This window comes from Ambystoma mexicanum, chromosome 7q (assembly GCF_040938575.1).
Source record: "Ambystoma mexicanum isolate Mex_15411 chromosome 7q, UKY_AmexF1_1, whole genome shotgun sequence".
Lineage (NCBI taxonomy): Eukaryota > Metazoa > Chordata > Amphibia > Caudata > Ambystomatidae > Ambystoma > Ambystoma mexicanum.
In genome coordinates this window covers 478,261,813-478,284,283 of record NC_090941.1, presented here as the reverse complement: position 1 = coordinate 478,284,283, position 22,471 = coordinate 478,261,813, and the positions used below count along the sequence as shown (strand labels likewise).

At 50.8% G+C, this 22,471-nt stretch overlaps 1 protein-coding gene across 3 annotated transcripts in view; it reads left to right on the top strand.

Moving 5' to 3' along the window:
• Positions 1-22,471, top strand: part of RNASEH2B (ribonuclease H2 subunit B) — a 376,916-nt gene that overhangs the window by 225,142 nt on the left and 129,303 nt on the right. Inside the window, exon 4 of one of the 3 annotated variants that reach the window (XM_069639894.1) lies at positions 21,906-21,982. The exons of the other annotated variants lie outside the window; for them this stretch is intronic. Within the exon in view, the coding sequence (XP_069495995.1) occupies positions 21,906-21,982 (77 nt within the window). The remainder of the gene's footprint in view (positions 1-21,905; positions 21,983-22,471) is intronic. 3 annotated transcript variants of the gene reach the window in all.

Here is a 22,471-nt window from a genome sequence, read left to right as displayed (position 1 = left end):
GAGTATCATACTTTCTTTGAGCCTTGACTGCGTGAAAACAATCTGTCAACCTGCTAACTCAACTCTAAAACCTCAATTTTCCACATACACTTTGCATATGGAAACTCACCCAACCATGTCTCTGCACAGCCATCCGCACGTACCTCGCCAAACTGCAACAACATAGTACCTCGCCAAACTGCAACAACATACAAACAACATAAAACCCGGCACAACAGCATATGGGAACCGCACCGACCAGGAAATAGCACTTATGCTCAGCGAACTGTGAAAACAGAACTGAAGCTGCCAAACAGCACACCACAACTCTCACTTTTCTATTCCCACTATACCCTACTTACCCCCATTCCCTGATTTCACACCCTCCTTTCAGATCCACCAGAGCACCTGGGGAACCACTCCGGCGGTGACAGTGCACGGTACAAGTATCCTTTTTGGTTAGATTACGTAAGCAAACCCACCCCAATTTGTCGGGATCACTGATTCCGTTTTGCATTACAGAAGAGTTTTTTTTCAGACCCTTAACACAACATTCTGGTGGGCGCATCCATTACACACGTTAATTCTTTCCTTGGGTTGTCTAGATCATCTGGCAAACTCGCAAGGTCGCCATAATGGCATTTCCTATCAAAGCTTGACTTCATATGAATGGAGGTAAAAGCGTGCGTATCTCTGGGACCAGCTGTCTCATACCCTGAGAGAGCGACCCGAAAGTGCCTGGGACATTAAATATTGTAACAATAGCTCCAGTGGGCCAACCATCATGGAGATGACATTAGGTGAACTTTGCATCAGAAAAGACACCTGTCCCAGCGTCTGCTGGAGCCTCCTGCTTGCTGATATGTGCTCTCCGCCCAAGTTGAGAAACTCAGTCCATTAACTACAACCACCACAATATTTTGGAGAGAATTTGCACACTTGAAAACACATGGTTGGTCAGTATTTCCAAAGATGGACTTAATGCAATACCTCTCATAAGGGCTCTTGTTCCCATGCATCATAACTCTGAAAGCGAATGTTGCCTCCGCCAGTTTCCAACTGCACTAGTAACTACTTTCTGTTCCCACATCACTTTGACAACCCTGAGCCATGGAGTGATTATGTCTGTGTGTGTGTGATGCTGGAAATACTTTTGGAGGGACAGGGCCTCCTTGTCCTGCCAATTCTCTGTTGGTGTTTTCTGTGTGTTCTGCACAGGAGTACAGTTTGGACACCTGGCAGTGCAGCTCTTCATTGTTACCTTTTGGTGAACAGTACTGTTTGGATACCCTTAGGGTACCTATTGGTAGGGTTACACCCTTGTACCCCTAGTGTATGTTTTTGGGCCCATGTGTGTTAACCACAGGGCAGGGTATGGGCTTGTGGCAGCTACATGCTGACTTGACAGTGGCTTTGGGTACCCTTCCTTTCTGGGCTACCCAGGACTTGCCATAGGAATCAATGGATTCCTACACAAAGGCAATACTGGTGGCCTCTTGGTTTCCTTTGCCGCTCCCTCTTCTTTCTTAAAGTCCCCAGAAGCCCTGGCTCTGTTCTCTTCCCCTGAATGGCTATGAGGTGGAAGGACCATATATGGCTGCCTCCTTCCAGACTGGCTGGAGCCTTCCCGGCGGCTGCTTGTTTTGGGTACACCCTTGGGGTGGGACTTGTATGAAAGGAGTGAGTAGTCGGTATGCATTCTGTGTTGTTGGTGTCTGGATTTGGTTGTGTGATACAATGCCTGAGCTAGTCCTTACTGAAACTGGAGTTAATGCAGTGTATTGCACTGTAAGGCTGGGAAGTTGCCGCCAATCAAACTCCTGTGTTATGGGTATTTTATTTATTTGTATTTATTTATTGTGTATTTGTTAGGTGCTTATACAACAAGAACATTGGGGTTCAAAGCGCCCACAGGCCACAGGCAGGGAACATGGGATTGAGAAAAAAAGTGGATGAGAGCTTCAAGAGTGTGTCCAGCCGAGTGGGTTGGACCAGAAGGGAGGAGGGAGAGGGAGAGCGAGGTGCAGAGGTCATGGAAGAGCGTGGCGGCCGTGATGGAGGAGTCCAGATGGATGTTGAAGTCACCCAAGAGAAGGAGTTTAGAGGTAGTTGAGAGGAGCAGAAATCTGGTATCTGGTTTTGGGTGAATGGCCTGAATGCCTGTGAGCCTGATTGGGTCCAGCCTGCATGAATGCACTTGTGTATGATTTGCTGGCTCAGCCTGGCTCAGCCTGAGTGAATTGGGTGAGTGTTTTGTATAACGGGGGACCTCGCACATGCGTCCTTGGCAGAAGCTGAAACAAGAAGCCTGAAGCTAAAGTCATCTTAAGCTTGTATCCTGGAGTCCAGCTGTAGGAAGAAGTCTGCGGCTGCAACTCGTAATCCAAAGGCTGCTTTGCTGACTCAAGGACTGAACCAAAGAGGACCTGGATTGGCAACCTCTTCCCGTAGCTACGAGGGGATATCGTGCAACTCCTGCTCTTCACCCGAAGTGTCCTGGAAGCCAGTCCTCTGTGCCTTTCGTCCGGAGAAGGGATCTCTGTGGGTCCAGAAGAGGAGTGCCTGGACATCTTAAAGCCAAGAAGTCCATCTGTGTCACCCAGGGTCTGGAGGAGTGCTCATGACCACTGGAAGCCATGCAGCTGAGTGTTAGTGGAGTTTTCCTAAAGTCCTACTGGCAGTAAGACTTAAGCTATCCCAGTGGTTTGTAGAACCTCCAACTCTTAGTATCAGTCTGTACTAGCTCAGGACCTTGGTAGTGTGGCAGAGCAGTCGGGCTCATCTTAAGAGGAAAATGATGTAGGTAAGTACTCTGAATCCCAGTTAGACAGGCACAGCAAAGAAGCACTTACACATATATTTATATAAAAGATATATATTTATTATATGTACGCCAGAATCACTTTAAATACTTCAGACGTTTATGGGAAAACACTTAGAAATAATAGATAATACTTCAAAGGGTACTTTCACTTTTGTGTTTGTTCGCGATTACAATTGTAGTAATATTAGAAAGGGAAAAGACAAGGTTATCGTATTATCGGTAATTGCGCACTCATGCGGTTTTCAACAGGTCATGCAGTAATGCATTTACTCTGCAAAAACATATAGAAAAGTCACTTAAAGGGAGGAAAATGAGCTGTTAGCGCAACATGAGCTTAGTTCAAGGTTCTAGAGACTGTTTCTTGCCTGGCAAGTCTTTAGAGTCCAAAAGTGCAACCCTAACCAAAGGCAGTTTGGAGAGGGCTTGAAGTCTTGGCAAACAGCGAATAATGAAGAGTTCCTGCGGATTTCTTCCAGTAAGTTATTGAAGCAGCAAGTCATGTGAGTGGCAGCTGGGGGAGCTGGCTGGTGGCCGATGGACCCGAAGGGCGTGAGTAGTTGTGGATGATCTGGATCCTGCAATGATGGCTGCCCACAACGGGCTGAAAGAATGAGGGTGCTGGCCCGCAGTTCAGAGGAGAGCACTGAAATCGCTGCACCCTCCCAGTGAGTGGCCCTCTACATGACCCCCTCCCTCATCTGGAGTCAGCAATTACCACTGCGCATACCCTGTCCATTTGCTACAGGCAACAAGGAGGACATTGTGAGGCATGCTGTAGAGGCCGTCCTGGGAGCAGGCTGAGAGGCGGTGGTGTGGGTCAGAGATCCCCCAACTCCCCGGAGGCAGATGGGAGAAAGTGGCACTGTGGTGAGTGGAGAGGGTCGCCTGAAGAGGAACTAGGGGAGTGGGAGCCGACAAAGAAGCCCAAATGGCACTAGTGCAGCAGAATATTGCTGTATAGCAGAGGGGGCAGGGGGCAGGGAGCAGGTCGGACTGGGAAAGGAGCCACGAGATAAGGACGGGTTCTGAGAGCCCCTGCAAAGTGGCGATTGGTCCAGAAGAGGACTTGGTGGCCTGGGGGCCCTCTTTACAGTGAGGAGACATTGAGGACTCAAGAGGGCGATGAAGGGGAGAGCCTGAGTGAGATTCAGGGACCTGTGCAGGCGGCGGAGGGTGCAACCAGATGAGCTGGAGAGGCACCCTAGAAGAGTATCGTTATCCGGCCGGTGAGGAGATGGCCAAGTCCAAGGGAGAAGGGACACCTCATTCCTGCTCGGCGGAAATCGGTACAATTAAGTGATATCCAGGCCATCCTGGACGAGATGAGAGGAATGCAGACGGGTATAGAGGCAAAGGTGGCAGATCTCTCTGCAAAGATGGTTACCCTGGAGGAGAGAGTGGAGGGGGTCATGGCCAACCAAGCATCGAGGGGGATCCTGGAAGCGCAAACAGAGGCCCACTTCTTGGAGATGGAAAGAAGGGAGGAAGAGCTGCATCTCAAGGTGGATGACATTTCTTTCTTTGGGCTGCGAGAGACCGAAGGAGAATTCCCCCTGAGGTCTGGAGCAGAAGATCCAATAAATAATGGAAATGGTCTTGTACTCCAAAGAGGGTGAGCAGATAACCCTGGACAGAGTGTATGGTGCCGGGGCAGGCAGTAGAGGTCTGCGCTCGTTCCTGGCACGATTGCACTACTATAGTGACAAGGTGAGAATTCTCGAAGGCACAGCGTCTGAGTGGCATGGAGTATGGAGACTCGAAGGTGGCCATTTTTTAGGACTTGTCAGCCCACATGCTACTGAGACGCAAGATCTGCGTTTCCCTCACCAAGTGGCTCAAGGAGAAAGGAGTGAAGTATAGATGGGGCTACCCGTTCGCATTGGCATTTGAATGGAAGGTGGTGAGATATCACCTAGTCACAGAGGAGCAGATCAAGTGCGCCATTGAGGACATAATGGGGGTATGGAGTGGAGCCCCCCAAGAAGAGGGCAGAAATGGAGCTGACATTCGTGGAGGACCTAAGACTGTCCTGGGAAGGCGCAACATTCACGAGGCTCGGAAATAACAAACTCAACACCCTGTCGCCCTGAAGAGTTGACACATGAAGAGGGATACAGAGGGTTCAATGTATCCCTAGATCCTTTTCTTTTCTCTTGTTACTGTTTCGATGGGCCTGGACAATGCCCTCGGCGTCCTTCCTTCCCTGGTTGAAAAGAGGTCGGGGACGGGAGCGGGCACTGGTTTATAGTGATGCCCAGAGTTTACTTTTTGGTGTGGGTGTTTGGGAAGTTGAGGGGTGGGGTGTGGGAGGTAGGGGGTTGGGCATGTTGATGGCTATGTTGGGATTTAACTAGGGGAAGAACAAGGGCTGCCCTATGGGAGTTGGGGTGAGGCAGGCGATGAGTGAGGGGTGGGTGGAGTGACCAGGGCGGGGGACGTATCCCTTGTGGTTCGGCTGGTGTGGCCGGGAGGATAAGGAAACATGGTTGAAGGCCTCAATTACAAGGATGGGTAGGGGGGCTGGGAGAGGCTCCTTCATGCAGTGGCTAACACAGAAGGGGAGGGTAGATTTTTCAGGGGAGGACAGGATGAACACTGCGAAAAGCGAAGAGGTGCTATGGCTGAGTTGTGGGTGATCACATTAAACGTAAAAGGGCTGAACTCTCCAATTAAGAGATCTCTAGCCAGTAATATGTTTCACAAACTGTGCCTGGCGATCCTCTTTCTCCAGGAGACCAACTATATACAAGGGGCAGAATCTGCAATAAAAGGAAAGGACATAGGCAAGACCTACTGGGCCTCACATAGGGACCGTAAGACGGAGGGGGTAGGTATCTTATTAGAGAAGGCCTTAAGGTTGACGGATGTCCAGATCAAGAGGGTGTTTGAGAGCCGATTCCTGGGCATGATTGGCATGCAGGAAGGGGGTGAGGGTCACACTGGCCATGCTGTACGCACCCAGTGCGGAGCAGGTGGGTTTCTTGTGCCAGATATTCCAGACGATGGAAGGATGGGCAATGGGAGCTATGGTCCTATGGGGTGACTTTAACCTAGTTGCGGATCCAGCACTGGATTGGTGGTCAGCGAAGGGGGTCGGACCGAGGCGGGCAAATAATATATAGACTTTCAGAACTTCTTGCAGCACTATTACTGGGCTGAAGTCTGGCAGGCCCACTCTCCAGGGCCAAGGGGCTATACTTTTTTTCTCTCCTCCACAGTAGTCGTACACAACAATAGACCTAATGTTGGTGCCGCCGGAGCAGATCGGAATGGTAAGGGGCCCAAAGTGGAGGTAATAACTTGGTCTGATCATGAGCTAATGGTGTTAAAGTGGAGGCTGGTGAAGTCTCCTCGGCGGCAGCCACGCTGGAGGTGGAACACATTGGTGAGGGGACTGGGTGTTCCGGGAGGTCCGGGGTCGGAGATGAAACCAACGAAAATGGAGAGGTGAGCATGGCCACGGTATGGGTGGCAGCTAAAGCCAAGTTCAGGGGGCTACTCATCGCGGATTGGGCACAGATGAAAAGAGAAAGGGGGCTGGTTGAAGCTAGATTCTGGGAGGAGCTGAAAGCCCTAAGGGCTCAGCTGGTTCAGACTGATGCCGACAGGGAGGGGCTCCTGAGCTAGCTGAGGGACAAGAGGCAGGAGCTCCACTCTGTGTCAATAGGCGAGGTGGTGAAGAGGATGAGATATGCGCGGCAAAGATATTATGAACGTGGTGATGCGATTGGTATGCTTTTTTGGCGAACAGGGTGCAGGGATGCCGGGTGAGACAGGGTGCACGGGGCTGCCGGTGCTATGGTGGAGAGGATTTTCCAGCTCAGTTCGCTGCATACTATTGGGATCTCTACGCTAGACCGGTAAAGGCATCATGTTAGGAAGAATTCTCTGTTTAGGCTGAATTTCCTAACCTAGTGAGTCCCCCAGCAGCTTTGCTAGATTTTGTGGGGTTTATTTTTCCTCCTGCCAAGAGTGAGACTCTTTTAACCTCACTCTTGGGCATGACTTGAGTGTTCTCTGTGACTTGCTATATGTTTATGGGCTGGGGGGGTAATTTTCCCCATAGGCCATCTTTGGATTTTGAATGTGTGTTACACAGCACCCTCAGTGCAGTAGCACAGGGGTGTCTTAGAGACCCCCAAACATAGACTCCACACCCTGGGACTGACTACTGTCTCCCTGGGTCTGTAAAGTTACCATTGACTTTACTAGTCTTAACTTAGGAACTCAACCAGTACAAACCATCTTACTGTGGAAGTACTGGTAGGGGCAATTAGATTGCCCCTGGGTCTGTTGTCGAGGGGGTACTGTCCCGTCCCCCATCGCCGAGTTCTGGCTGGTGGCAGTGGATACCACGGAAATATTCCACCGGAATATTTCTCAATGGGATTTCCCATTGGTTTTTGATGCACCACTTTTTGGTGCAATGTTAAAGATACCGCCGGTTTATTTATTTAATATAAATTCACCGGTTGGGATTTTTTGCCAGAACTCGCCGCCAAAATGGCGTCTAGGTCCACTTCAGTAACCCTGAACCCGAGACAAGCCTTTGTTCCACTTTTGGCGGGCTTCTGCATAGAAGCCCTCCAAAGTGGTGCCATTCTGTCTGGGTACCACAGGGGGTGTGGGAGGGGGTTTAGGCACCCTGGACCGAGTTGCCTTGCCAACTCAGGTCGCACTCTAGTGTGATTGGCCCAAGTGGTGAGCCACCCCGCTCACCACTTAGCATGTTTGAGTGACAGCTAGGCTGTATGAATGGGGGTTTGCTGCATAAAAGCAGGGTTTTTGGGACTGGTTCTTGAGAAGTCGCCACAGGACCTAAGAAGCCGAAGAGGGAGAAGCCGAGCCGACCTGCCAAGACGACACCACCGGTGAAGCCCTGCAGAATCGTCTCACCACTTTTCCCGACGACAGAGGAGATCTCCCGCCGGAGAGTCTTCTCCCCTTAACTGGTGGGGACAACCAGTTGCTGCCTTCTTTTCGCCGTCCCGAAGCACCTCGTGGTCGCCTGGCCTGTGCCAAGCACCCCGGTAACCGGGACACCACTTTTTACCTCAACCGCGAAAGAAGGGTAAAAATCCTTTGTGACCGGAGAACTCCACGGCTGGCCTCATCCCTGGTAGTGCAACGACCTGCAGCCTTCCTCCCCGTCGAGACCACCTCTTCCTCGGGACAACGCCGCGACTTGCACCCACTACCAGGAACGACTACCACCGCTGGAGGAATCTTTCCACTTCTAAAGGTACTGTGATCCGCCCGGCCTCCCTTGCCACCGATTGTACGGGGTAGATTTAGCCCTCGGCTCTCGAACCTGGGTAGGTCTGGGACACCCTAACTAAACTTTTCAGAACCATAGTAAAACCGTCTTCTACTCACCTGCAAAGACTTGTGACAGTGTGTGATCTTGGGCACATTCTCGCCTGGCTCCCTCTAACGCGGGCCCCGAACTAATTCCCCTTGTCCCACTATTGACTGTCTTGGCTAACCTTATGTGAAAAGTGTTTTACCTTGCTGCTCTCTTTATTTCTGCCTTTTCCCTCCCTTTTGGTAATACTTGTTGGAGTACCATCTAACGTTAAGCGCTCACCTCTGGTTGGAAATAAGTGGGGTTAACTTAGAATTGTCCAACAAATGATTAGGGATGTACATATGAGTAATAGTAATTGTGTTTGACTTTCTTATCTTTTCTAATGTGCTAGTGTAATTTATGAGTGTACCTTTAATAAATAAGTTTATACTTTTACACCTAGCTCTGGTCAGTGTTTGCTTGTGCTATTGTACCTCTGTACCTATTATGTATCCTCTGTATACTGCCTAACTCTTCTTGAGGGAAGTCTGACTGCTCAGGTACAGCTACCACAGTGAATCTGTGCGGTGCAGACTGCTACCAAGTGGGTTTACTGCCAACACCTGTAGTCTTAAACCTTTTGCAGTGGTCCCAGAGGGAACTGCACAGGTTTCTGCCTAACACATCAGGAGAGGAAATGGGTTGCTATCTTGATAGAGTACAGCTTCCCAGACTTGCAGTGAAGGAGGGGGAGATAACGCGGGAAGTGTTGAAGGTAATACAATAGCTAAAGGCGGGCAGAGCCCACGGAGAGGATGGGTTCATCAAAGATTTTTACAAACAGTATCAGGCCCTCCCGGTTGATACACGCAGACCAGACGGGCTTCATCATGCGCAGGCAGGGCGTGGACAACCTGCGCAAGACACTTCATGTTCTCAACACACCAGCGGTGGTGAAGACAGGGGCCCTGCTCCTGGCTTTAGATGCTGAGAAGGCTATTGATTGGGTGAGCCTTCATGGGGGAGGTCCTGTCGGGCAAAGGGATGGGCTCACAATGGAGGGGATGGATCACGACTCTATACTCCGAACCGACAGCTAGTGGTGGTGAACGGAGGCATGTCGCAGGCCTTTCCACTGCAGCAGGGCACGAGACAGGGGTGTCTGCCCTCCCTGTTGCTTTATGCACTGGTAATGGAGCTTTGGGCCCTGGCGGTGAGGAAGGAGGAGGGAATAGGGGGGGTCCCCAATAGGGGGAATGGAGTGCAAACTCAGTCTCTTCGCGGATGTCACCCTGCTCTACATCACTAAACCAATGCAGTTGGTACCATGGCTAATGGAGAGCTGAGGGAGAAATGGGGAGCTATCAGGCTTTAAAGTTCACTTGGAAAAGTCAGTGAGCTGTGCTGCCGAGGGGGAAAGGGGAGGGCTTGTCGAAGGCAGAGAGGGAATACATTAAGGGGCTGCCATTCCAGATGCAAGAGTACTCTTTTTGCTATTGGAAATGAAGGTTACACGTCTGTACAGGAATCTATTTTCTCAGAATTACTTACCACTCTGGTCTGCATGCGGAAGGCTATGGAGAGATGGCCGAGGTTGAAGCTCTCATGGACGGCACACCTAAATTGCATTAAAATGGTGGTGTTGCTTAAGTTCCTATACATATTCCAAAAGCTCTGTGTGGTGATCTCATGGTCCTTTCTTGACGACATTAAGGCAGCCTTGTTGAAGTTCTCTGGGCAGGGGACGAGCATAGAATCGCAAACAAGACATTGATTCTGCCGCAGGAGGAGGGGTGAGTGGGGTTTTCAGATTTCTCAACCTATTATAGGGCGGCTCAGCTTCGTCTGTTGGTAGAACATCTGGACTCGCTCACTGACAAGCAGTGGGTGCCGATGGACAACCAGGTCCTGTCCCCCTGTTTCCTTGGGGGAATGGTTGTGGGGGCCCAGGTCTCGCATCCCGAGGAGGGTGTTGCGCCACCCAATCCTAGAGGTCATGTGGTCCCATTTGAAAAGAGGGGTGGGGAGAGGTGGCTGTCCACATGGCCATCGCCCCTGAGTTGTATCTGGGCCCCTCCATTGAGTGATGGTGTTGCAGAGCCACTGGCCTTCCAACTTTGGTATGAAGCAGTGTTAAGCAGGGTCAGTCAAATGTGGGAAGGGGTGCTTTTATCTCTGTAGGCTGATTGGAGGAGCTGTTGGCTGTGGGAAGGCTGTCGGTATTTTGCTACCTACAGTTGAAGGAAGCGTTGATGGATGTGCAGTGCAGTGAGAATTTACCGAGGGGACTAACGAACTTTGAACTGTTCCTGCTCATGAAAACGGGCTCGAGGGGGCTTGTCGCTCGGCTGTACCAGGCAAAACTGTTGGCAGGGACCCACTCCCAGCTAGAATAAGATGGGGACAAGATCTGGGGAGAGACATCGATGATACCCTATGGTCGTTGATGTGTAGTAGTCTCTTTCTCAACTTCCTCCTTGCAGTATAGACCTCAGGCCCTGAAACTGCTGCATATGTGGCACTACCCTACGGCGTTGCTAGCGAATATAGCTAGGTGGTACAACTTACACTATTGTAAGTGCCACCGGGGGAGAGGGGATTACATCCTGGCTGAGGTTTACAACATCGCGCTCAGTACAGCCGTGGATGCCATTGCTCCACTAGAGGTCAAGAAAGCAAAAACAAAAAAAATGCTCCAATTTTTGGTACTCCTCTGAGCTCCAAGAACTATGTTCCCTTAAAAGCTTAGGCTTGAGCAAAGGGCAAAGGACAGCACAGGATTCCACACTAACCGCATACAAAACTCAAGTGAAACAATACAAAAAAGCTGTTGTCCTAGCTAATCCTACAACGATAGGATCTCCAACGCCATCTTTGAATCAAAGGAGCTGTTTTCTATTTTTAAAGAATTGGCTACCCCGGTCACCAACACACAAGAAGTCATTAAAGACTAGTGCACCAATGTACAAAAAGCCATGATTAATAAAATTGAACTCTTACAGAAGATGATCAAGGACCACCTCAATTACCTTTCAAAGTACACGTGCCTGCTTGCTCTACTACCAGCCCAGCCACTAAAGAGAAAACACTTTTCTCCTTCAGGGAAGTAACTGAGACGGAGGTACTGGACATCATACGACAACCAAACCGTCCAATTGTAAAGGCCTTGTCTGTCTAGCCAGTTTAGTCAAAGATTGTGCAGATTCCTTAGCACCGTTCCTGACATCTTTCATTAATGCTTCTTTCAACACCAACACAGTCCCTTCTTGCCTTAAAGAAGCGTGAGTTCGCCCACTACTAAAAATACCTAGCTTAGACCCTGAATCATCCTACAATTACAGACCTATCACCACGGCACCATTCCTGCTGAACATTTGCCTACACTCCAATTCAGCAGTTTCTTGGAAGCAAATAACATCCTAGGTAAAAGGCAATCTGGGTTCCGCCCAGGCCATAGGATTGAGTCTGCCCTATTGGATCTCAAGATCCAACTAAGTGACATAATAAACAAGGGCAAACCGGCACTTCTCCTCCTACTAGAATTGTCTGTGGCATTTGATCTCGTGGACCATGATAGCCTGTGTAAACATCTCCTAAATGCTGCTCATTTCTCCCCGAGTCCACAGCATGGATCTCCTCACTCCTTAAGGGGAGATTTATGAGGGTCTTCTCGGACCAGGCATGCACAGCACCAACCACCATACACTGTGGTGTCCCGCAAGGATCCTGTACGGCACCTACTCTGTACAATATCTTTACCCTACCTCTCTTCAATGACTTGGATGATCGCAACATAGCATACATTAACTATGCTGACGACACCCAAGTCCTACTCCCTCTCACCAGCTCCTATGAACAGGATGCTGCAGCCTTGGACAATATATATGCAGCCATTCAGACATGTATGGCAGCAAATGGTCTGTGTATTAATGGAGATAAAACTGCGATCCTCCTTGTAGGCTCCAAAGACATGCTTAACAAACTCGACCCGCAATACAAGACTTTAGACATTGATAATAAACCTATTACTGTGTCACCAAAGTCAAAACACTAGGGGGTTTTATTGACTCCTCTTTGTCAATGACGCGATGTTAGTGTAATTTCATCCTGTGCAGCTTTCATTACAAAAATCATCAATGCAGTCAAACCTTACTTGTCAATCCCAAACCTCCTCGCAATAGCCAGAGCTACAGTTGAGGCAGAACTTTATTGTAATGCCCTACTCCTGGGTACTTCCTCTAAAAACCGCCATAGGTTACAAGTTACTCAACACAATGCCCTTCGAGCTGTTCTGAGCATCCCTAAAAGGGAACATCTGTCACAGGCAAGGAGAGAAGTACACTACCAGTCAAAGAGCGCATTCTTTTCAAAACCATGGCCATCACACACTCTGCACTGCCCCTCCTTATTTATCAGAAAAGATTTATTCCTCTCGCATCTGCCAGACCCACTCGATCACACCACTCTAACATGATACATGATGTACGTCCCCACCTTCAAAAGAACTAAAGCTGGAGGTTCCAGCTTCCAACATCTAGCGCCCAAACACTGGACTGCCTTGCCCACAGCACTCAAAAATGAAGCATCATACACAATCTTCTGTAAAGCTCTTAAAACGAAACTGTTTAATCTGTAACTGTCAATAGCTTATTTACACCGTAACATTGTTCCACTGTAACCAAGGAATATACTGCCAACCCTCTCTTTCAACTTGTAACTCTACTGTATGTCTGTACCATCCTTGCATTTGATCATCTTCACTGTCATTTCTCTGTACTACTCTTGCAACTAAGTAAGATTACTGTAACATACCCGGGGTTATGAGGGCGCAATACGCATCAAGAAGTTTGTTCAGCTTAAATTACAGCGCTGCGAGGTCACAGGAACAGGCAGTTATACAAAATTATACACGGGAGTTCAGCTTGAGTTACATTGCTGTGTGACATGTACAAAGGTAATAAATAAATACAAAATATACAGGATATGTACAGCCAGAAGGTGAGATGAGGTTATTGGTCATTATCATTAAGCCAATGGATGAGGTTGGACCTGAAGCGAAGGTAGGGAAGGTCTTCCCTCAGAGGCGGGGGGAGGGAGTTCCAATATTGGGCAGCTTTCTCCGGGAAGCTGTTTCCACCCGTCTTAGTTCGTTTGAATCTAGGCACTGATAGGAGGTTGGCATTAGCAGTTCTCGTGGGGCAGTTGGAGGAGTGTCTAGTGAATCTATCAGAAGGGTTTCTTTTTTGTTGGCAATCTTAGTTTGAAGGGTCGCTACCTTATTGGTTAGGGTGTTTTGGATGCTGGTGCACCATGTTTTATCCTTCGTGCAGGTATCCAGGGTTTGGATTGGAGTTTCCGTCTCTTTAAGGATGGTAAACAATTATTTTATGCTTGAATTTGCATTGGAGATTCGTGAGTTGAAGGAGGATTGTTTAGCAAGTAAAATTTCTTTTTTGTAGAGCGTGGAGAGTTTACTGAGGTTATTCATATTAGTATCAGTGGGATCTTGTCTCCATATTTGTTCTTTTTTGCATTTTTCTAGTCTGAGTGATTTCAACTGTGGGGTAAACAATTTCTCCAGCATGGGGTCTGGCATGGATTCACATGCTCATGAATATTCCCCGTCGTCAGGCTGGGAATCCTCGGTAAAGAAAAAAAACAGTATCCGTTTCGTTTCTGATCTGTCTTTCGTAGCAATAACCAATCACTGATCTCTGCGTCATACTGACCACAGCCAATGACTGCCCTCTACCTAAGCCCCGCCTCTGGCAGCCATCTTCAGATTTTTACCGCACGTTCATGTGTTGGGATCCTCGTGCTATTGCTCTCGAGCGTTAGTGCTATTTTTTCACGTTTTTTTCTCAAAAACTTCATTTTTTCGGTCAAAAGAGCCTCAAGCTCCACCGACTTTCTATCCGATCAACGGGGACCCGTGTCGGATTCGTCTGCGCCCCTCAAGGGTGAAGATTCGTCGAGCTACGCTTTTGGAGGACTCCAGAAGTTTCTCAGGCCCAGTCATGGCCCAGGAGAAGGGAAGCTCGACGCCCGGAAAGCTGTTCAGGGTCTGCCCTGGATGCCAGCTTCAGAACGTCTTCAAGGAGGACGAACACTCCTTTTGTCTCTACTGCCTACATGAGGACAAGACGCACGTGGAGAAGGACTGTGCGTTTTGCGGCAACACGTCGGAGCGGACCATGAAGGACCGCCATCAACGTCTCGCCAACTGGCTAGAAGGGAAGAGCCCGTCCGGCTAGAAGAAGAAAACCGAGCGGTCTTCTAAGACCTTTGAGGACGCCCCGGCGACGGGGGTCCAACATAAGGCCAAGTACCGCGAGTCCGCTGGCACCGGGAGCGCCGAACGGTCGGGCTCTACGGGCGCCAGGCAGGGCGCACCCTCCCCGGCACCATCAACCACGAGCCAATGCTCGGTCGGGTAAGAGGAAGGCCGAGCACCCGGCGAAGCTCCTGGAGAGGCCCCGGTCGAGCTCGAAGGCGGAGGGGGAGCGAGGCGGTGTCCCCCCCCCCTCAAGGATAAGGCGGTGTGCGCACCTAAGGTGGTGAAGGCCTTAATCCATCCGGCCAAGCCCTCTATCGAAACTGTCGCGACGGCCCTGGCTCAGCCTGTGCAGGCTACACCAGTGGTGGCGACCTCGGGGCTCAGAGTCTCCCTGCCACCTCGGAGGGAGTCCTCTTTTGTGCCCATCGATAGGACCCCCGTGAAATCCCCCGAGGGGAAGAGAAAGGGGGGGCAGGGCGTCGTCGTAGATTCGGCTTCAACCTCTGAGGAGGAATTGGTCGAGGTCTTAAGCCACGGCCTCGGCGTGGAAGAAGACCGGCCCGTCGGGATGGATCCCGACGCAGGTGACGACGACATCGTCGAGGGTACCGACGGGGCCCCTGATCGCCCGTCGGATTCCCCTCTGCCAGCACCGCAAGACAACTCGGCGGCCATTTTGTTGGCTATACAGTCCTTATGTTCAGAGATAAGGACGAGACTACCGTTGCCGACAGAGGAACCTCTCCCGTCGGGGGACCCAGAACCGGGACCTTCTGGTGCCCCCCCTACTAAGAAAAGAAGGATCCACCCTCCACCTCCTTTTCAGCCGTCGCGCCCCGTCCAGCCCTCCTCCCCGTCCACCCGAGGGGATGATACGGGGACTGACACGGCAGCGACGGGTACGGACGACGAGGTATACGACGATGATTTACTGTCGTCGCCTCCCACCAGGGCTTCTCCGCCCGACGAGATTGGATCGTTCCACTCCATGATCACCAGGGCATCCGAGCTTTTCCAACTCTGCCCTGAGGCGAAGAAGAAGGAAGGTTTCCTTTATCAGCGGCGCAAGGCCAAGAGGAAGACGGTCCTCTCAGTGCCTCTATTGGACGACATTTGGGATGAGGGCCTCACCCTCCTCAAGAACCCTTCCACGACGCCAGCTAGAAGAGACCGGTACGAGAAGAAGTACCGGGTCCCGGACACGGCCCCCCTGTGCCTCCGGGCGCAGCCTACCCCGGACTCCGTCGTCTCCGCGGCGGCCAGGAAGAAAGCGGGGGGGGGTGCGGCCTCCACATCGACTTCCCCACCGGACGGTGAGGGAAAGAAATTGGACGCTATGGGACGCAGAGTCATCTCGTCGGCAGCGACGACGATTAAAGCGGCCAACGCCTTGGCTATCGTGGCCCGCTACGATAGGGAGCTCTGGTACAAACTGGCTCCCCTGCTGGACTTCCTGCCGGACGACAAGAGGACAGAGGCCCTGGAGATCCTGCAGGAAGGTGAGGTGGCTTCGGACCACGCCATTACCGTTGCGACGGACATCGCCGACACTGGGTTCCGCCAGTTGGGCAACGGCGTTTGCCTTAGGCGGCGTGGATGGCTCAAGGCTACGGACTTCCGTCAAGACGTTCAGACCAGAGTCCTGGACATGCCCTTCGATGGGAACAACCTGTTTGGGAAAACAGTGGACGATTCCCTTCAGGCCATTATAGCGGACACTGAGACGGCCCGGGCCCTGGGAGTTCTGCAACAACGACGGACGCCCTTTCGGAGCAGCGGAGGCAAGGGCGCCTCCAAAGGTTCCGGCGGCGGTTTCTCCACCTACCGTCAAGCGGCCCGCTCGTCATCTCAGGAGGCCTACAGAGGACGAGGCAAGTCTGGCGGACCCCGCCGTCGTCGCCAAGGAGGTCAAGGCGGCAAAGCCTCGTCGAAGCAGGATTGAACCGGCCGTGGGGTCGGGCCCCCACCGAAGCACTCCGGTGGGAGGCCGGCTGGTGAGCTTCGTCAGCGTGTGGGAGTCCATCTCCACCGACCGTTGGGTGCTGGACGCCTTGGCCCGGGGCCACGCGCTCGAGTTCCAGAGAAGGTGCCCGCGCGTCCCCCCCCGTGGCCAGGAAAGAACTTCACGTCCCTCAACTTCTCCTGGAGGTAAAAGCGATGCTCAGGAAGGGCGCCATCGAACTCGTCCCAAAGAGGCTTCGGGGCTCCGGAGTTTACTCGAGATACTTCCTCGTGAAGAAGAAGACGGGGGGATGGCGCCCCATCCTGGACCTGCGACGTCTGAACAAGTTCATCAAGGCGCAGAAGTTCCGGATGGTCACCCTCCAACACGTCCTGGGTCAGCTGGAGGAAGGAGACTTCCTGTCGTCGTTGGATTTGGAGGATGCCTACTTCCATATTCCCATCCTAAAGGGGCACCGAAAATTCCTCAGGTTTGTGGTCCAAGGGCGTCATTACCAGTTCAAAGCCCTCCCCTTCGGACTATGGTCGCCACCCAGGGTATTCACCAAGTGCCTCGCACCGGTGGCGGCGCAGCTGCGCCGCGAGGGGGTCCACGTCTACCCCTACCTGGACGACTGGCTCATCCGAGCCAAGACGAGGGAGCTCGCCGTGGTTCACACGGCAAGGACCGTCCAACTTCTCACGGACCTGGGATTCTCCGTGAACTACGCCAAATCCCACCTGGTACCCGCGCAAGACGCTCTGTTTCTGGGAGCGAGGCTCAACACAGTGTCTCTTCTGGCCTCCCCGTCGGAGGAGAGGACCAGGACCATCCTGGGCAAGGTGCAGCGGATGTTGGTGGCCGACGCGGCCAAGGTGAGGTCCATCAAGTCCCTCCTCGGAATGTCTTCCTGCATCTACCTCATTCCCATGTGCAGGCTCCGGATGCGCCCGTTGCAGGAGTTCCTGGACGCGCGCTGGATCCAAACGACGGGCAGCTTCGAGGAAAGGATCACACTCGACGAGAGCTTCCGACGAGCGATCCGGTGGTGGGGCACCCGCGCGCATCTGACGGCGGGCTTGGACTTCAGACCCCAGCCCACCAGGAGACGGTGACCACGGATGCCTCCCTGGAAGGGTGGGGAGCGCACACCGAAAATCTGCACGCAAGAGGCCTTTGGCTCCCGACGGAGAAATCCCTACATATCAACGTCCTGGAGCTCCGTGCAGTGTTTTGGGCCCTCAGGTCCTTCCTTCCGTCCCTCAAGGGCAAGGTGGTGAGGATCTTCACCGACAACACCACCACCATGTTTTACATCAGGAAACAGGGCGGAACCAGGTCCCCAGCACTGTCCAAGGAGGCACAGGACCTGTGGCATTGGGCCATCGCCCAAAGGATATTTCTGGTGCCGTTTCATCTGTCAGGGATAAAAAACACCATTGCCGACTCACTCAGCAGGGAGCTGCGCTCGTGCCACGAGTGGGAGCTACGGCAGGATCTAGTGGATCGCCTCTTCCGACGGTGGGGCACACCCCAGATCGACCTGTTCGCGACGGCGACGAACTCCAAGTGCCGGAGGTTCGCCAGCAGGTTTCCCCAGGCGAGGAGCATGGGCGATGCTTTCTCGTTCCCCTGGGAGGGCCTGTTCCTCTACGCGTTCCCTCCTTTGCCACTGCTAATCCGGCTCGTCAACCAGCTCAAGAGGTCACGGTGCAGGATGATCCTCGTCGCACCTGCGTGGCCGAGGCAGATATGGTTCCCGGACCTTCTGGACTTGTCAGCGTCCCCGCCAATCAAGCTGCCGGTGGACGCGGATCTACTCTCCAGAGAAGGAGGCGCCATCCTCCACCACGACCCGAAATCGCTGAACTTGCAGGCCTGGCTCCTGCAGCGCTAGAGTTTGGAGGATACGACATACCGGCCGACTGCAGAGAGGTTCTTGCAAAGGCCAGGGCGTCCTCGACTCTTAAATGCTACGGACACAAATGGAAGAGGTTCTCTGTCTGGTGCCACGCACAGAAGATTAACCCTCTACGGATTACGGCCCCCCAAGTACTGCCGTACCTGCTGACGCTGGCCAAAGCTGGACTGGCACACGCGTCCATCAAGATTCATCTTGCTGCGATCTCCCGATACACCAGAACCACGGGGCGGACGTCCTTGTGGTCTCATCGTCTGGTGAAAGAGTTCATGAAGGGACTGTTCAGATCGTTCCCGCCGGTGAAGGCTCCGGCCTCGGCGTGGGAGCTCAACGTGGTGCTGACCAAGCTCATGGGACCTCCGTTCGAGCCTCTGCACTCAGCTCCGTTGAAATTTCTGTCGTGGAAAACAGCGTTTCTTGTGGCCATCACCTCCGCACGACGAGTGGGAGAGATCCAGGCCCTTTCCTGCAAGGCCCCGTTTTTGACTTTTCACGACACGAGGGTAGTGCTCAGGACGCACCCCTCCTTCATGCCCAAGGTACCGTCCGACTTCCATCTCAACGAACCCTTGGTGTTGCCTGTGTTCTTCCCGTCGCCTTCGTCGCAGGCTGAGAGGACTTTGCACTCGCTGGATGTGGCGAGAGCGTTGAAGTTCTACGTGGACCGCACGAAGTGTTTTCGGAAGACGTCACAACTCTTTGTGAACTTTGGACCTGTCAATCAGGGGAAGGCTCTCTCGAAGGCTTCCATTTCCAGATGGCTCTCCGGCTGTATCATGTACTGTCACCGGTTGGCAAACCGACCGCTGCCTGGCCGTCCGAGAGCCCATTCCACCAGAGCGATCGCAGCTACCACGGCGTTCCTATCTGGTGTGCCCCTGCTGGACATATGCAGGGCTGCTACGTGGAGGACGACGCACACCTTCACGAAATTCTACTGCGTCGACCGGGATTCCAGGGAGGAGTCCAGGGTCGGCCAAGCAGTGCTGCGCAACCTGTTCGCCTGAGGTGAGCCTGGTGAGGAGGTAAGATGCTTAATGTTGAGTTTGATGTGATGCTTAATGTTGAGCCTTTGCCACCTCCCGTGGTTGTGCATGTGTGTACTGCTATGTATTCTTTATTCATGAGCATGTGAATCCATGCCAGACCCCATGCTGGAGAAGGAACAAGTTACTTACCTGTAACTGTTGTTCTTCAGCATGGGTCTGGCATGGATTCACATGCGAACCCTCCCGCCTACCCCTCTGCGGCTCTTCACTTGGTCATACTGCCACTTCACGTGCTTCCAAATCTGAAGATGGCTGCCAGAGGCGGGGCTTAGGTAGAGGGCAGTCATTGGCTGTGGTCAGTATGACGCAGAGATCAGTGATTGGTTATTGCTACGAAAGACAGATCAGAAACGAAACTGATACTGGTTTTTTTCTTTACCGAGGATTCCCAGCCTGACGACGGGGAATATTCATGAGCATGTGAATCCATGCCAGACCCATGCTGGAGAACAACAGTTACAGGTAAGTAACTTGTTCCGTATTCACATGCTTTTTTGGTTTGCTCTTTCTGAGTTTTAGCAGTGCTATAGTGTCTAGGGATGAAGTCATTATTTTGTTGTACTCATCTACCATAATAAATGGATCAGTGTAGTCAGGGAGTGAGTTCAGGGTGGGTAGGATAAGGGAGGTGAGTTTTTCGGCTGTGATATTTCTTTTGTTTCTGGTGAGACAGGCAGGGGCTAGGTTATTGTTTGGTGATATGGATGTGATGGCTTCTGGAGTAAAGGATATCTGGTGGTGATCCGACCATGGTTGTTGTATATTGGAGGTGATGGAAATCTGGCAGTTGTAGTCTGCGATCCAATCTAGAATCCTTCCTTTGATGTGTGTGGGTAAGGTAACATTTTGGGTGAACCCACGTTCTGCAAGGGAACCGTTCATTTGCGTGGCATTGTGGTCAAGTGGGTCGCTGAACCCTAAGTTTAGATTCCCTAGGAGAAAGCAATGGGAGGTGTTTTTTAGGTTGTCAGAGAGGATTGTTGTTGGGTCTTCTTTTAACGATCTTAGGGGGCCTGGTCCTAGGGGGCCTTGTGGTCTGTATATAAGGTGGATAGTCAGCGTTTGGGAGTCCGTGATGGGGAACTAGGCTGTGAGGGTAAACTTTGTCTGCCTAAGTGCCTGATTGGAAAAAGCTCCCACTTGGGGTCTGCCTAGACTGATTTGCATATGGCTGGACCCCTTTTGCAATGGCACAGACGGGCTAGAAAACGGTGGTGTGGAAGCTTGCCCAGTGCAATGCCAGTGGTATAGATTCATTCAAAACCTTCCACCCATCACTTATGTGTATCCAAATTGGACAGCCAGACGTCCCTTTCTGTAAACTGCTGAGAGAGATTGAAGGGGGAGTGTGTGTTGAAACTGAATAAAAGGTGAAACTCCTGAGGTGAAAGTCAAGCCGACCACTGGAAACTGAAGTAACTGAAAAATACGACGACCATTGATGCCTGCAGACGTGAAGCGACCACTGCTATCCTGACCCTGTATCTATGCGACAGAGGAACTCCGAAGAGGGCAACTTCTTCCCTTTGACTTTTGCGAACAACTATTGCCAAGACTAACTTTCATTCGAGCCATTTCCCGAGGTTGTGTGACTTTACAGAGCCAACCAAAGGTACGGTGGGGAAAATGGTAGTGCATACCTTAATCCGTAAAGTTGCTTCAGAGCGTTGGAGTGCATGTAGCGGTGTCCAAGGCAACCCCCTCTTACCCCTGACCCAAGTGGCTGCTTGTGTCCCTTTAGCGAGTCCTTTAACAGGATCTCCAATGTTGGTTGCATCTTCTTGCATCTTTGATCCTAGAGACTAGAAAATGTCCACACAAGTTTTCATTGCTCTGCTGCTTTACAGGACTTTAAGCCTCTCTGAACTGCCTTTTAGCTAGGGTTGCGTTTTGGACTTTAAAAGCCTTGCTGTGGGAAGAAAGTTCCCCCTGAACCTTAAACTATGCTAATGTTACAGTAACCGCCTGTTTTTCCCTCCTAAAAATCACCATCTTTTATGGTTTTGCTAACGTATCTCAATTACTGTATTACTTTGTGGGTGCACGTTATCGAAACTATGGTAGACCTGTCAAACTCTGTAACAATTCACTGTTCAGCAACTACCAACTAAGCAGTGGCCTGTGAAAAGTATCTAAAAGTATTCCTATGTGTTTTAGTTTAGTGTGCTAAGTATAAAAGTGAATCTTGTGTAATTATAATAAATCTATATTTTATATTTTTATATACATGCATGTGTAAGTGATTCTTTGATGTGTATTACTAACTAGGTTCAGTGTACTTACCTACATCACACATCTTCCTCTTATGATAAGCCTGACTGCTCTGCCACTCTACCAAGGTTCCTGAGTAGTACAGACTGATACTAAGAGTTGGGGATCTACAAACAACTGGTATATTTTTTATAAAGTCTACTTAACAGTAGACTTTGGGAAAACTCCCCTAACTGATGCAAATCTGGTACTTCAAAAAATAAACAATTAAATGCTAGAATTAGTTTGTCTAAAGAACATTTATATGCCCTAAAAATACATTGTAATAGATTTTTCTTTAGTTAAGACACATTAATAGCTAGAATAACATGTTTAATATTTGTTCATGCTTTTCATTTTTTTTTTGTCGTTACAGATGGCCGTCTATTGTTTGCAACACCACTGGACCCCTTGTTTCTTGTGCTTTACTACTTAGTGAAAACTGGTCAAGGGGTATGGTCACTGATCGCATTTGCTAATTGCTAAATAATGTATGCCAAATATGTAGAAATCCAAAATTAGGGATCTCATATGATAATTATTAAAGTCTGAGCTTCATTTTTTCATGTACTTAAAAGGACCTTTTTTTGTGTGTCTGCCAGGGGACATCTGCTATTCCAGATGGCTGGCTGAGACCAATACAATATGTTTCCAAGATGTGTAAAACTCAAGTGTTGGTAAAATCTTCTGTCCCTGTAAATTGATACTGGCTGATTAATTTTTAAAATGGAAACCTGTCTTTTTGAGTAATATGGGCCACACATTGCCTACTGGTTTTAAAAACTGTGCATGATCACCTATATTCGCACCCTTCTCTCATCCAGGGTTGCCACCTAATTGCTGTTGAACTAACTCAGACACGTCAAACATTTTAATAATTCTGCAGAAAGGTATCCATCTGTATGCTTAATGGTAACCCCTCCTTCTTATAATAACTCGTCT